Source organism: Pinus tabuliformis, chromosome 4_2 (genome assembly GCF_031772625.1).
Source record: "Pinus tabuliformis cultivar Carrire ecotype Pingquan chromosome 4_2, CPIR1, whole genome shotgun sequence".
In the NCBI taxonomy this organism is placed as follows: Eukaryota; Viridiplantae; Streptophyta; class Pinopsida; order Pinales; family Pinaceae; genus Pinus; species Pinus tabuliformis.
The window spans coordinates 713,644,372-713,660,288 of record NC_142304.1 but is presented as its reverse complement, the minus strand read 5'-3'; the positions used below and the strand labels follow the sequence as shown (position 1 = coordinate 713,660,288).

The 15,917-nt window shown below is 36.3% G+C and overlaps 1 protein-coding gene across 1 annotated transcript; it reads right to left on the bottom strand.

Moving 5' to 3' along the window:
* Window positions 1-1,675: 1,675 nt before the first annotated feature.
* LOC149171506 (alpha terpineol synthase, chloroplastic-like) lies at window positions 1,676-13,760 on the bottom strand. The gene is made up of 7 exons (XM_089427480.1): window positions 13,615-13,760; window positions 13,331-13,416; window positions 9,600-9,707; window positions 9,270-9,485; window positions 2,548-2,686; window positions 2,164-2,412; window positions 1,676-2,041 (listed from the first exon to the last, which is right to left on the bottom strand). Exons 1-7 carry the CDS (start codon window positions 13,753-13,755, stop codon window positions 1,742-1,744), a joined length of 1,239 nt encoding a protein of 412 aa, XP_089283606.1. The 5' UTR covers window positions 13,756-13,760; the 3' UTR covers window positions 1,676-1,741.
* Between the last annotated feature and the right edge of the window lie 2,157 nt (window positions 13,761-15,917).

Below are 15,917 nucleotides of genomic sequence, written 5' to 3'. Positions count from 1 at the left end.
GTTAATCATGAGCAACAGAGACTTCATCCGCAAGTTAAAGCGGTGAAGACCCTTTCCCGCACTATAAAATGCAGACACAGCAGTGTAGAAAAATATAGATTGAAAGTCCTTTTGTAACACACAGCAGTGTAGAACAAGAGAGTTTTTTTTGTATTGCACAACAGTGCTGAAATTTTCTGAGATAGTTGTTTTGTGGAACTGAAGCGTTCATGTTGTAATCCCTCTGTCAAGAGGAAGATGCTCTTTAGCATAATATTTTGTGAAGATCCCTCTACGTGAGGAAGACTTATTTTATCAGTTAGTTTATTGTTCATAAATAGAAGTTTCTTTTTGCCTGTTGCTGTTACACCGTAAGTCGAAAAATACTTCACGTCAAAAATCCCTGTTGTTGTTACACCGTAACTCAAAAATACTTGACGTCAAAAATTTACGTTGCTGCAACACAAGTTACAGCAACTGAAAAAAACTGTGTTGCTGCAACACCGTTTCCAGAGAACAAATTTTTCTGTTTTTCTGATTTAAAAACAGAGTATTTTTCTGTGTCAAAAACAGAGTATTATTTTGCTCAGTTTTTGATCCTGAGGCAAAGTAGACTACTATTTTATGCTCTGTTCTTGTGTTTTTGAATTATCAGAAAACAAAGTATTGCTCTCTATTCATATTTTTGTTGTTTCGGAATTTATCAGAAAATTCTCAACAGTGGAAACAGAGGATTTTTCCACTATATTTTGTTTGGAATAACCAAAAATTCCCGACAAAATCTTTCCACGGCTGATGGTGGAACCGTGGGATGTCAAATCCCACGCAGATCTTGGTGTTCTCTTATGTCACCGTGACGACTTTAAACACACAAAGCTTTCCACGGTAGCTTAGACGAGGCACTTCAGCCGATCTCAATTCTTCTTCACGCTAAGACAACAATCTATATATTTTCTTGTCTCCCTCCGGAACCAGCAACGCCATGTGCTGTGGTGTTGGCGTCAACATTTGAAATTTGGCAGAGTTGGCTATGAAAGCATCGACATCAATTCATGTCTCAAGCTACAGTTTTGGATTTTTTTATTTATTTTTTAATTACTGCATCGTACGGCTTGAAGATGTAGGGACCTAAGATTCAACGTCCAACAAACAGCCACACATAGATCTAATTGCAGATCCGACGGATCTCATCCACAGATATCGCACTTCTCTTTGATCTATTCAGATCCTGATTAAGGAAATGTTGGCTGTGAAGATTCTAGCTATAACATTATATCGTTTCTGATAGATCCAGATCTGTGCACCATGCAATGTCTTTAAAACGAATAGCTCTCACAATACCAGATTGCAGGAGCTTTAACAATCTAGATCTAGCCTTACGGCTCTGATATTATGTTATAAAAAAATTGGAGGAGATTGTAAAAGCTATTGCACATATAAGATAAATCACACTCACATATTTTATTTTAATGGTTACATATTTATGGTATATAGATCACTGACTAAGGCACATTTAAATCACAATTACAATTTATACATTAAAAAAATAACACCTTTTGGAATTGGAATAAAGCTGAAAATCTCATATTTAAAATAAAACTAGAATTCATAATAACAATTTACAACCACACATAAAAACATTACTTCAACCAAACCCTGTAAAAAACTTTCAATTGTTACATATATCTCATCGCTAATGGTTACATATATCTCATCGTTAATATAATGAGGCAAAACCACACTTTAGATATTTTATGTGTGGTTACAGAGGCACGGGCTGCATGACGGTTTTGACGACCAAATTCTTCATTTCATTGGTGGCGACACCGATTCCATCTCGATATTTATAGCCGTGAAGGAAAGTTCTGGTTATGTTAAATGCATGTTTCTTGGAAGAGATAGGAACTTTAGTGTCTGGTTTGAGAAACTCCCAATTTAATTCTCTGATTAACTCATTGGCCATGGCATTGATACAATTGACAGCATCTTCCTCCGTTAATCCGGGATTCTCTTTCAGGTAACATGATATACATGAAGCCTCTTCTCCACGGGCCCTGTCTGCCTGCATTCGCCAGGCCAAAGTCAGCATTATCAATTGTATTGTAATAAAATACTGTTAAAATTCAATGGCTCAATGGATTGCAAAACTTCTTCAAATTTCATTTGGTTTGATATTGGTCGTACCTGGTAACAGCGAGTGTCACCATTAAGTCGAAGGATGCCAGATGCCAAGCCATAGAATTTCGATGGGAAATCAATTTCCTGCAGGATGTGCTTAGGAAGGGGAATGTCCAATGTGAGGATGGGTTGCAATGTGGCTATGCGATAACCAAAACTAACTTTTCCATTTTCGTAGTACTCCTCAAACGTTGGCAGACAACCATTGGAGATCCACTCTGCTTCTCTCATATATGCATCAAGATAGGCCTCCAACTGCACATGCACATGCACAGGCAAAGCAAATTAAGTTATTACCCACCAGTCAAGTGAAATACCTGGCCATACCTAGCCCACAAATAAATAAATATATATATATATATATATATATATAATCTTTCTTGTCCATACAGCCTGTCGAACATAGTTGATTGTATCTCGGCCTTGAGACTTCTCTGCCTCTCGTGCCAGTTCATTTACGGTTTCATAAAACACCATGTACACTCGTTTCATGTATTCTGGAAGCCGCTCTCTCGCTGAAGGATCCCATCTGATCATAATGCAATTGTAAGCACAGAATTTAGTCAAATCAATTGGACGTTGCTGTAGAGGGAATATAGAGGGAAGATGTTGAAAATGTAATTTCAACGCCCTACGTTCGCAGTCCAAAACCGCCAGCATGAAACCACAAACCGGCTAGGGCATATCGCACCGCTATCAAACGAAAAGCTGTTTCCGTACTCTTTGCTCCGATGCAATTTGGTGAAGGCACGTGGCTCTCGCCTGACGTAAGCAAGTTTGACCCATCGGGAGATATCGTTCACTCAAGTAAGGGCTTCCGATATCCTCTCCATCGTCCGATCTAGTTCCGTGTTCTCCGTCGTTGATCACCTGGAGCTGCATACGAACCCACATCAATTCAATGTTTTGCGTGAAGTGAAAGATTCATGGTTGACCGCGGTAGATGAATGAGTTAATGATTGGTACAAGTTTTTGGTGGGCCCTTTTAATGTGAATATGGGCACGTTACAATATACATATATATTTTTTATAGCACGTAAGTTTTTTTTGTGAAAGGTATGTAGCATTTAAAGATGGGTATGGTCGTTTTTAATGCAATGTAATAAAAAAAAGAAGCTCGTATATATGTTTTGAGTGTGTTGAATTTTATATTGGATGAATCGCACATGGGAGAGAACAGAGTGTTTTCTACAGCAGCGTAAGAAGAACGATGGCGCAGTAAAAGAAATACACACAGCAGTGTGTAAAATGAGAAGAACCAGGTGATGTAATTTCTGGAATAGCAAAAACCATGTGTGGTTTTGCACAGCAATGCATAAAGAAAATGGTGGAGCCTAAGTTGTTTTTACACCAGTGAATGTAAATTTTGTTTTACAGCAGTAAGATCATGTAAACTTTTGTTACAGCAGTAAGTTGTTTTTCACAGCAGTGAATATGAAAATGATTTTACAGTGGTAAATCTTTGTATCAGGTTTTAATGAATAGAATGTTTTTATGGTGGTGAAATACTTTGTCTCTCAGTGAAATTTTTTTTAGTCTTCCTGTGCACAAAAAGATCCTGGAGTAAAGTAAAACAGAGCATTGTCTCTGTGTGTGTGTTTGAAAATTGGTTTTGGTATTTCCCCAGCAAAAATTCCCAACAGTGGTATCAGAGCAGGCTCGGGCTCTTTAAAGAAGTCAAAGAAGCTGAAGGGAGAAGGTTGTTGCTGCAGCAAAACCTCTCAGGCAGTTAGAAGACTCAGACAGCTCAGGATTCAGGTATTCTTCAAAAGCATTTCTTTTGTTATTGCAGAAGACAGTTAGTTGTTTTAAAAAAAAAAAATACACAGTCAAGGAATGGCTAGCACAAGCATGGGTATGTTCAACACCCAGCTCCCACAGTTTAATGGGAAGAATTATGACTACTGGTCTATAACTATGAGAGCCTTGTTTGCTTCTCAAGATTTATGGGAAATAGTTGAAGATGGTTTTGAAGAATCAGCAAATGAAACTGAGTTCAATGCATTAACTCAGGGAGAGAGAGATCTCCTGAAGAGCAATAGGAAGAAGGATGCAAAGGCCATTTTATTGTTGCATCTAGCAGTAGACCAGAGTATATTTCCAAGGATAGCAGCAGCTAAAACATCACACAATGCATGGGAAACCCTCAAGACAGTCTATCAAGGCATGGAGAGAGTGAAGACAACAAAACTACAATTGCTGAGAAAGGATTTTGAGAACTTGAAAATGAAGGAGTCAGACAACATTGAATCATTCTTCACTCATGTGATTGGTGTAATCACACAAATGAGAACTCATGGAGAAACAATTGAAGATAGAAGAATAGTGGAGAAAATATTGAGGGTCTTACCCTCAAGGTTTGATGCCATAGTCACCACCATTGAAGAGACAAAGGATCTCTCAAACTATTCAGTTGATGAGCTACATGCATCACTGATAACTCATGAGCAGAGGTTGAGTAGGAATGAAAACTCATCCCTTGAGCAAGCCTTCAAGACCCAGATGTCCTTTGGAAGAGGAAGAGGTCAAGGCAGAGGAAACAAAAGAGGAAGAGGTAGAAGCCAAAACAGAGGTGGAAGGAACAGCCCATCAAATGCACAAGGAAGAGGCAGCAATCCAAATCAGAACCAAGGCCAAGGCAACAGCCAACAAGGAGGACAACATCATGCTCAAGGACAAAGGTATGATAAATCTAATGTTCAATGCTATTATTGCAAAAAGTATGGACATTATGCTAGTGATTGTAGAAAGAAACAGCATGATATGAACAATAGACAAAATGCAAATGTTACAAGAGGAAACAGCAGTCAAAATAATGTCCTGTTAGCTTGTAACATGGCTGAAACACATAGTGAGGACATATGGTTTTTAGACTCGGGTTGCAGCAACCATATGACAGGAAACATTGCCCTCTTCTCAGCCTTAAATCAAAACTTGAAGTCAGAGGTCACACTAGGAACTGATAGCAAAGTCTCTGTTATGGGAAAAGGAGAAGTAAAAATATTTTCAAAACAAGGAGAAAGGAAAACCATAGCAGATGTCTACTATGTCCCCGGAATGAGATGTAACCTATTGAGTGTTGGACAGCTTATCCAAAAGGGTTACAATGTTTACTTTGTAAATGATGTGTGCACCATCATGGACATACCACCCAGCAAAAGATGCATTGCTGAAGTGAAGATGACAAGGAACAGGATGTTCCCTCTCCGGATCAGGGCAGACATGAAAAACAAAGGTGAAATTGCAGCAGTCACCCAAGAGGCCTTCCAAAGCGTGCCAAAGGATGAAAATTGGTTGTGGCACTTGAGATTCGGGCATCTAAATTTTGGAGGTCTAAACTTATTGAGCAGAAAAGGAATGGTAAGAGGATTACCATTGATAGAGAAACCGGACAGCCTATGTGAAGGCTGCATTCTGGGAAAACAACATAGAGAAAGTTTTCCATCAGGGAAAAACATAAGGGCAAAGGCACCCTTAGAGATTATCCACTCAGATTTGTGTGGACCAATGCAAGCTCCATCATTAGCTGGCAGCCTATATTTCTTGACATTCATTGATGATTTTACAAGAAAGACTTGGATATATTTCCTCAAGAACAAAAGTGAAGTCTTTGAGAAATTCCAAAACTTCAAAGCACTTGTGGAGAACCAAAGCGGGCTGCACATAAAAGTATTGAGAACTGATAGAGGAGGTGAGTATATCTCCAATGAATTCCTTAAGTTTTGTAGAGAAAATGGAATACATAAACAGTTCACAACTCGGTACACCCCACAGCAAAATGGAGTTGCTGAAAGGAAGAACAGAACCATCATGGAGATGGCAAGGAGCATGTTGAAGGCAAAGCATTTGCCAAATGAGTATTGGGCTGAAGCTGTACATTGTGCAGTTTATATACTGAACAGGTGTCCTACAAAAGCAGTCATGAACAAAGTGCCAGAAGAGGCATGGAGTGGGAGAAAGCAAGGAGTTACCCACATGAGAGTTTTTGGGTGTGTGGCCTATGCACACATACCAGATCAGCTAAGGAGGAAGTTGGACAGCAAAGGGGAGAAATGCATCTTCATTGGATACAGTGAGGAATCCAAAGCCTACAGGCTGTACATTCCATCTACCAAGAAGTTCTTTGTCAGCAGGGATGTTCAATTCATTGAAGAGGAAGCTTGGGATGGAAGCATAGAGAAAACGGTGAATGTCAAGAGCTGTTTGTCTCATGATGAAGATGAAGAGGAAGTGGCTGAGATACATCCCCAAACAGCAGCGCCAACACAAGGACAACAAGGGACACCATTGAGGACAACACAAGGACAACAAGGTACACCATTGAGGATAAATGAGGGTGCTTCTCCAAGCACACCACAAGGAGGAAATTCAAGTGCATCTTCAAGCACCTGCACACCAAGTGAACGAGGTAAGAAGTTTAGAAATCTAAGTGACATTTATAATGAAGGAATGAATTCCTTATTTGCCTTGTATTGTCATGTTGATGATCCTATTCATTTCGAAGATGCAATTAAAGATAGGAAATGGATAGAAGCTATGGATGAGGAGATGAATGTCATAGAGAGAAACAAAACATGGGATTTGGTTGAGTTACCAAAAGGCAAAGAAGTCATTGGTGTGAAATGGGTCTACAAGACCAAGAACAATGCTGAAGGCAAGATAGAAAGGCACAAGGCAAGGCTGGTTGTCAAAGGGTACAAGCAGCAGTATGGGAGAGATTATGAGGAGACTTTCGCACCGGTTGCAAGGATGGAAACCGTGAGAGCAGTGCTGTCCATAGCAGCACAAAACAAATGGAAAGTCTACCAAATGGACGTGAAATCAGCATTCCTAAATGGAGTGTTAATGGAAGAGGTCTATGTAGAACAACCTCTCGGATATGAGAAGAAAGGTGAAGAGCACAAAGTGTGCAAATTGAAGAAAGCTCTTTATGGGCTGAAGCAAGCGCCAAGAGCATGGTACAGCAGGATAGATTCTTATCTATTGGATAATGAATTCGACAAATGTGAAGGAGAACCCACAGTCTACATCAAGGAAAAGGATGGTAAAATTTTAATTGTTGTCTTGTATGTAGATGATGTTATTTTCACTGGAAATGATATTTACCTTATTGAGAATTTTAAATCAGTCATGAAGGATGAATTTGAAATGACTGATATGGGTTTCTTGAGATACTTCTTAGGCATAGAAGTAGAGCAAAATGAAAAAGGAATTTTCATATCTCAAGCAAAATATGTAAATCAAGTTTTGGGCAGATTTAAGATGGAAGAATGCAAGGCAGCCATCACTCCCACAGTGATGGGATTAAAACTCAGCAGAGAGGACAGCAGCAAGGATTTTGATCCTAGCTTGTATAAAAGCATTGTGGGCAGCCTTATGTATTTAACAGCTACTAGGCCTGACATTATGTATGCTGTTAGTTTAATTTCCAGGTTCATGGAGAGGCCGAAGGAGGCACATTGGCAGGCAGCAAAGAGAATTTTGAGGTATGTCAAAGGTACCAAAAGATTTGGAATTTTGTATCATGCCTCAGAACATTCAGATTTGGTTGGATACACTGACAGTGATTGGGCTGGAAGTGTAGATGATCGGAAGAGCACTTCCGGTTATGTTTTTCATATGGGTTCAGGAGCCATTTCATGGGCTTCTAAGAAGCAGTCCATTGTAGCATTGTCTACAGCAGAGGCTGAATATGTGGCAGCTACAGCAGCAGCGTGTCAAGCAGTGTGGATGAGAAGAATGTTGAGAAGCTTAGGCCAAGCGCAGGCAAAAGCGACAGTGATATTTTGTGACAATAGCTCAGCTATTGCATTGTCAAAGAATTCAGTGTTTCACAAGAGAACGAAGCACATTGATACAAGGTTTCACTACATCAGAGAATTGGTGAACAATGGAGAAATTGTCCTAGAACACTGCAAGACTCAAGAACAGGTTGCGGACATCTTGACAAAGCCGCTGGATCAAAAAAGCTTTGAATTTTTGAGAAAGTGTCTGGGTATGACTGAATGCCCAGCTGTTGAAATTAAAGGGGAGTGTTGAAAATGTAATTTCAACGCCCTACGTTCGCAGTCCAAAACCGCCAGCATGAAACCACAAACCGGCTAGGGCATATCGCACCGCTATCAAACGAAAAGTTGTTTCCGTACTCTTTGCTCCGATGCAATTTGGTGAAGGCACGTGGCTCTCGCCTGACGTAAGCAAGTTTGACCCATCGGGAGATATCGTTCACTCAAGTAAGGGCTTCCGATATCCTCTCCATCGTCCGATCTAGTTCCGTGTTCTCCGTCGTTGATCACCTGGAGCTGCATACGAACCCACATCAATTCAATGTTTTGCGTGAAGTGAAAGATTCATGGTTGACCGCGGTAGATGAATGAGTTAATGATTGGTACAAGTTTTTGGTGGGCCCTTTTAATGTGAATATGGGCACGTTACAATATACATATATATTTTTTATAGCACGTAAGTTTTTTTTGTAAAAGGTATGTAGCATTTAAAGATGGGTATGGTCGTTTTTAATGCAATGTAATAAAAAAAAGAAGCTCGTATATATGTTTTGAGTGTGTTGACTTTTATATTGTATGAATCGCACATGGGAGAGAACAGAGTGTTTTCTACAGCAGCGTAAGAAGAACGATGGCGCAGTAAAAGAAATACACACAGCAGTGTGTAAAATGAGAAGAACCAGGTGATGTAATTTCTGGAATAGCAAAAACCATGTGTGGTTTTGCACAAGCAGTGCATAAAGAAAATGGTGGAGCCTAAGTTGTTTTTACACCAGTGAATGTAAATTTTGTTTTACAGCAGTAAGATCATGTAAACTTTTGTTACAGCAGTAAGTTGTTTTTCACAGCAGTGAATATGAAAATGATTTTACAGTGGTAAATCTTTGTATCAGGTTTTAATGAATAGAATGTTTTTATGGTGGTGAAATACTTTGTCTCTCAGTGAAATTTTTTTTAGTCTTCCTGTGCACAAAAAGATCCTGGAGTAAAGTAAAACAGAGCATTGTCTCTATGTGTGTGTTTGAAAATTGGTTTCGGTATTTCCCCAGCAAAAATTCCCAACAGAAGAAAATATTGTTTTAAAATTTGTTCACCACTGGTTACCACCTCTTAATCGCCGCTGTCAAGAGTTCGAGCTCTTCCATGGTTCCAAACGTGTCATAGATATCGTCCAGAACAGTGCCAACATGACATATTTTGGCATAGCCGAGTCGGAATGCAGAATGGTTAGGATCAATTGCAAAGCAAGAGGCGAAAGTGTAATATTCCACGTGGCGATGCCGCGCAAAATTCAATTGAGAGAAACCCGAATCCTCCCACCATCTAATCTCAAACAATATATTTCACGTTATTGAATATTGGAAATCATTAGACTATTCACATCCAGATTTGTGAGCAAAGAAGGAGAAAATATAATTCAAAGACAGAGTTCATCACCTGGAGATATGTTTCAACTCTCTCTGTTGTATCGAGTGAAATATATTGAACTCTAATTTTGCAAGTTCTAAAAGCTTTTCGGTTTTCATATATGGCATCCATGGCATCCTGTAAACAAAAATTCAACTAGTGTCAACTAAACCATTGTGACACTAAATCATTCGAAAACAGAGTTAAAAATACTATAGGGAAACTAAACCATTCAAAAATAGAGTTCTATGTAAGTTAGAGACCAATGTCTCACTACGTAACATGAATACCAAAAACATTATTTTTATCCATACGAAATAACTAAAGTCTGATACTGGGAAAATATGTGCGTGCAACGATGAGGATACCGAATAGAAAAATCTCAAAATAGATTCCTCTACCTCAATAACATATAAAACATTTGGTCTTCGTGGTTTGAAAGTAAATTTACTAAATGTTAGCGTTGTATATGCAATTTAACAAGCTTAATCCACATGGATGGCAGGATTCTTTCCGAATGGTGGTGGTATGCTAATAATAATTTATAAATTTCGCATTCCATACATGTGTGAATTTAATATCTTTCTAGATTTTTGTTAAGTTGTAATTTTATTTTATTTTTAACCATATAGTTTATCAAATTTGGCGTGATATGTTAATAATTTACAAAGTTTGGCATTTCATACGCATGTGAACTTAATATTTGTATAGTTTATTTGGTAAGTTGTAATTTTCTTTTATTTCTAAAATTTTAAAATAATATAGAGAAATTTAATTTTTTTATAAATAAAATTTATTTATAAAATTATTTTATGAATTATTTTAAAAGTATTTATAAATAATATCAAGGAAGCTATATAAATTAAAGGGCTAGTAAATATGAATTGGCAGCCAAAAATTTATTTCATAATACATTTCACAACATCTAAACATATATATATATTCAAATAAACTTGTAAGAAGATTTTTATCCATGGAGAATCACTCCCACTTTATCATAGAGATGCTTAACTTGTAAATAGTTTTTGGCTAATATCATAGCTTAGTAATACCAAATTCTCAAATACCCAAAACTCATTTTCATATGACATTCCTTTTGATTAATCAATTTAATTAAAAGGGAAAAAAAAAGGCATAACTACTTTTGAAATAAAGTTTAATCTTTAATTTGTGACTATTGCTAAGAATATTTACAATATTCTATGGTAATTAAATCCCTACCATCCATGTTATATTTATTCATAATTAAATTAAAATTCTAGAATATGTATTAAAAAATAGACACATGTATCGATGCAAACAATAAAACCAATATACTGATATAAATAAAATTTATTTGTATGTCTTAAGATGTGGTGGTCATTTGGGAAGTGCAACTAGGAGAGAGGGGGAGGCCACACTTATTTGTGTTGGACCAGCTAGACTTGCTCATTGTCCCTCATAATATGTTAGCATGTGGTACAAAATGTAGACACTATCTCTTGGAGTTATAATCCATATTATTTTTTGACAATCAACTACTCTAGTTCATGATGGGACTTTAATTCATGGCGCTCTAATTCTTTTTTCCTCAATCCTTATCAACATTCTCCTTTGAACTTGGTAAATATTTGTCTTTGAACTTCTTTGAGTTAGATTGGGGGAACATTCCTTTCTATTTGTTATCTATTTACCATGTTAATTTTTCTTTTCTTATTGGCTTTTTGCGTTTAGATCTACCCCTTGCGACCTCATACCTCTTCCCTATCTCTTCTTTCAAGCCTGTGGGTTCTTTCTCTAACATCACTCCTTATTTCCTCTCATTTTGGAGCCCAATATGAAAAGGAAACCATCTTGATGTAGACAAGGTGGTGGAAGTTGGGGTTCTTCTAGTAGCTTGCAAGCTCATGCATGGGCCCAATCAATGACATTGCTATACCATCTACAAAAACTACTCAAGGTGCACCAAGAACTGAGGAGGAAATTATGAATTAGAGGGATTATCATTCAAACTTTGACTTTTTGGTTGTTGCAGTGAACTAACTACTAAGGATGGGTAATACCCATGGTCATCTAAATCAATATTTCTACACTACCATTCAAACTTTGACTTTTCGGTTGTTGTGGTAAAATAACTACTAAATATGGGTAATACCCATGGTCATCTAAATCAATATTTCTACACTATTGATCTACATTGGCAACTAAAATCATTGTTGAAAAAATTCTTGCAAAGGAATGACACCAAGGCCAAAGCCCTATTGATGTTAGATGAACTTCAATTATGATTCAAGGTCATGAACACTAATTCGTTGTTGTGGCTTGCGATTACACCAAATCTCATAGAAATTAGTAAACTTTCAAACCCATAACATTACTGTAAGTGTGAGGTGAGTCCCATGATCCCAGGGTGGCAATTAGTCCATGTGATAGATTTTGAGGGGTGGGGTGGTTTCTCCAAAGTCCCCTCTCTAATGTAACATAGGGGAATCAAACCTATGGCACCATGTTGAGGTTTGACATTACACTAAAACCTGTAGGAATTAGTAAACTTCCAAACTCATAACATTACCTTGAATGTGTGCGTAGTCCCATCTTCCTAGGGTGGTGGTTAGTCCATGTGATTGATTCTAAGAGGTGAGACAATTAGTGCAACATTAGCATGCATGTGGAAAATTTAGCTTGTTGGAAAGGTTTAGGACTAGATAGCCTAGTCAAGTTGGTGGTGGATGCCTTGAATTCTTCATAGTCCTTTGCATGTTATGATTTCCTATTCTTTTCTAGTTTCCTCATTTTCATTGGCTTCTTAAGGCTATAAATTTTTTTCTAGCTATAGCTACTTAAAATTTTGTTTACAAGCCTTCACCTTATCAAATTTCTTTATGGTATAGACATAACAAATTCTATGGAGGTAGAACCTTTAGTTTTGCCAATAATCTCCTTTCCCATTAGCAAACAAAGACTAATAAAGATCAAGACCATATATAATTTATATTTTAAATAATGCTTTTTACTAATCTTTAAAAATAATATGCTTTTGTGTTGATTTTTAAAAACCATATTTAAATATATTTTTATTATTTTTAATTATATATATATTAATTATTTCATTAAATTAAATATTATACGAAAAAAAATTGGTTTATCAAGATTTTATTTTTTCTTTATAAAAAAATATCTTTTAAATTTAATATTTTTTTTTAAATATGACTATCAACAAATTATTGTAAAATTAATAAAAAAAATATAAATATTATAAATATATTTGTTATAATATGTATTCAAGAATTTAAACTCAAAATAAATTATTCAATCAACCATTCAAACTAAAATATTTTAATATTAAAATAATATTATAAAAAATAAATAAATTAAAAAACAGCCAACATTATTTAATATCTAACACTTCACCATCCAATTTATAAACCTGCATAAAGAATTTCAAAAAAAGTAGAATAACAAAACTCAAACCATCTTAACCATATAAATTTAACATACAACTAAAATTTTATGAAAATTTTTTCTAAATAAAATTCTAACTTTTTATTATAATTTTTTTAATACTTATTCCTTTAATAAAAATATTACAAAAGTATTCCTCTCAACATATCCATTTTTACCTGAAATCTATTAAAAACCTTTACTTCTATCAAAATAAATAAAGTCTATATACAAGTAAAATATTTACTTGTGCATATAAAGTTTAATGTACTAAAATATTTACTTCGACATATAGAGTTGAAGGCACGGAAATTAAATGGGCGGTGAAGTAATTGGCTTACTCATCATATCCAAATGCGTCCATGTAGTGCCTTGCTTCCAGTCGTGGAAGATTTGTATGCCAACCATACTCCATAACGTATTCTATCTGCAACCACAAAATTCAAATTATTGTAAACAGCTCAATACACGGATGTAAACGTTTCAGATGTAAACGAATTGCTCCCTGGGCACTGGAAAGACCTAATTTTTTGAAAAATTCTGTCAGGAATCCGTCCAAAAGATTGACTCCCAAAGAAATTTATTACCGAATTTTAATTGCTGGTTATCAATCTGCCTGCCTCACCTGTCGGGAAAGACTGGATACCGGAATCCTTTGTAGAGACTCTTTTAAATATATCGTACAGAAGATCTCAGCGTCTTCCATAACTTTCTCATTTGGAAACGCAACGAGGGAGGCACGAAATAGATTGAGTATACTTCTCATCTCTCCTTCTGTTTGAATGGACAGATGAGAAGCATACTCAATCTATTTTGTTGTCGACACTTTTTTTCTCTCTTTGCAGGTTGCTATCTCGATTCACGTGATTCACGTGCTGTCACTCAGATTGCCAAAGTTAAATACCTGACATATCAGCCAGTATTTGCATTTACTTTTCTATGGTCTATGAAATAGGAATTTCCACTCTGACCCACAACTGTACGTGAAAACAAATTCTAATTAGAATCACGTGCATGCAATATATCATAAATAATGATGATAACTGACCTGTGTACTACGTAATCCAGCGCTGATTTTATCTCAGTTTTGAAATGCCTATCGATTCCCAAACGTTCGATGCTATCGACCATGGAAAGGCGTGAAAGCAGATCATTGAGGGGAGTGATTGATACCCTGTCTTCAATTTCAGTGAACATCTCTTCCACTTCCTTGATAAGTCTCTCTGCACGTTCGCGGTGTGAAGGCTCCTGACCCATGTACATTCTAACACGGTAAATATAAAGGAAAGAAGTAGTCATTTTATTCGCTTCAAAAGGAGAAATATGCATTGAAGAATAAGTTGAAAATTACCTCATAATGTGTGGAGAGAGCCTCTATGAAGTCGTCGCCCCACAGGTTGGAATGATGATTCACTATGCGTCTCTTTACACCAGCATCCGATACAGCGGTTGTGGAACACATGGTGAAGGAAGGTGTCACGGCTTTCCGTCGCGCACACACCCCAAAAGTTGGGATTGGTGTTGAGAAAGGCTTGAGGCCATGAGTAGAACTGGTCAGCGGTTTGTGAAGGGAGGATTTGGAAGGCAACGGTAAGATAGAAAGTATAGCCATTGGAATCGAATTAAGGAACCAAAAGTTTAAGTGACAGGTTTCGGTTTATGGTGCCATTCGAATTAACGAAATTTATAGGATGCAACTCCATCCAATTATTTAAAATTAAAAATTAGATCAGGAAAAGTTGCGGTGCATATTTAGCGCAATAAAGGGTCACAGTATCACCGATTTACACCCTTTCGGATTTGAAAGTACTGTATTCATTTCAATCTTCTATGGTTTGGAAGTATGTATTTTGGAAGTTTTGGAAGTATTCCTGATATATGGGACTCTAATACACGTTTTTTGGGTTTTTGGAAGTATTTTAATGGTTATTTTCCCATGTTTTTAGGTTTTTGTAAGTATTATTCTTGGATGTTGAGGTGAAGTGGCACTGTATTCATTTCAATTTTCTATGGTTTGGAAGTATGTGTTTTGGAAGTATTCCAGATATATGGGACTTTAATATACTTTTTTTGGGTTTTTGGAAGTATTTTAATGGTTATTTTCCCATGTTTTTTAGGTTTTTGTAAGTATTATTCTTGGATGGTGAGGTGAAGTGGACATTTTTTGGGTTTTTGAAGTATTCTAATTGTTATTCTTCAAGATTTTTTAGGTTTTCGGAAGTATTCTAATCGACAACTTATTCTTGGATGTTGAGGTTAAGGGAATATTTTTTGGGTTTTTGGAAATATTCTAATGGTTATTTTCCATGTTATTAATGTTTTTGTAAGTATTCTATTGGGCAGCTTATTCTTAGATGTTGAGGTTAAGGGGATTCTTTTTGGGTTTTTGGAAATATTCTAATGGTTATTCTTAGATGTTTGTTAGGTTTTTGGACCTATTCTAATGGTTATTCTATGATGTTTGTTAGGTTTTTGTAAGTATTCAATATACAACTTATTCTTGGATGTTGAGGTTAAGGGAATATTTTTTGGGTTTTTGGAAATATTCTAATGGTTATTTTCCATGTTATTAATGTTTTTGTAAGTATTCTATTGGACAGCTTATTCTTAGATGTTGAGGTTAAGGGGATTCTTTTTCGGTTTTTGGAAATATTCTAATGGTTATTCTTAGATGTTTGTTAGGTTTTTGGATCTATTCTAATGGTTATTCTATGATGTTTGTTAGGTTTTTGTAAGTATTCAATGTACAACTTATTCTTCGATGTTGAGGTTAGGTGGATGTTTTTTTGGGTTTTTGGAGGTATTCTAATGGTTATTCTTCCATATTTTTTAGGTTTTTGGAAGTATTGTAATGGATAGCTTATTCTTCAATGTTGAGGTTAAGGGGATTTTTTTGGGGTTTTTGGAAGTATTATAATGGTTATTCTT

Coding starts and splice junctions, on each gene's coding strand:
- LOC149171506 (XM_089427480.1), bottom strand. CDS start 13,755: ATGAGAAGTATACTCAATCTATTTCGTGCCTCCCTCGTTGCGTTTCCA. Junction 9,708..13,330: donor GACGCATTTGGATATGATGA/GTAAGCCAATTA, acceptor TTTTGTTTACAG/GATGCCATGGATGCCATATA. Junction 2,687..9,269: donor TTGACAGCGGCGATTAAGAG/GTGGTAACCAGT, acceptor CATTATGATCAG/ATGGGATCCTTCAGCGAGAG.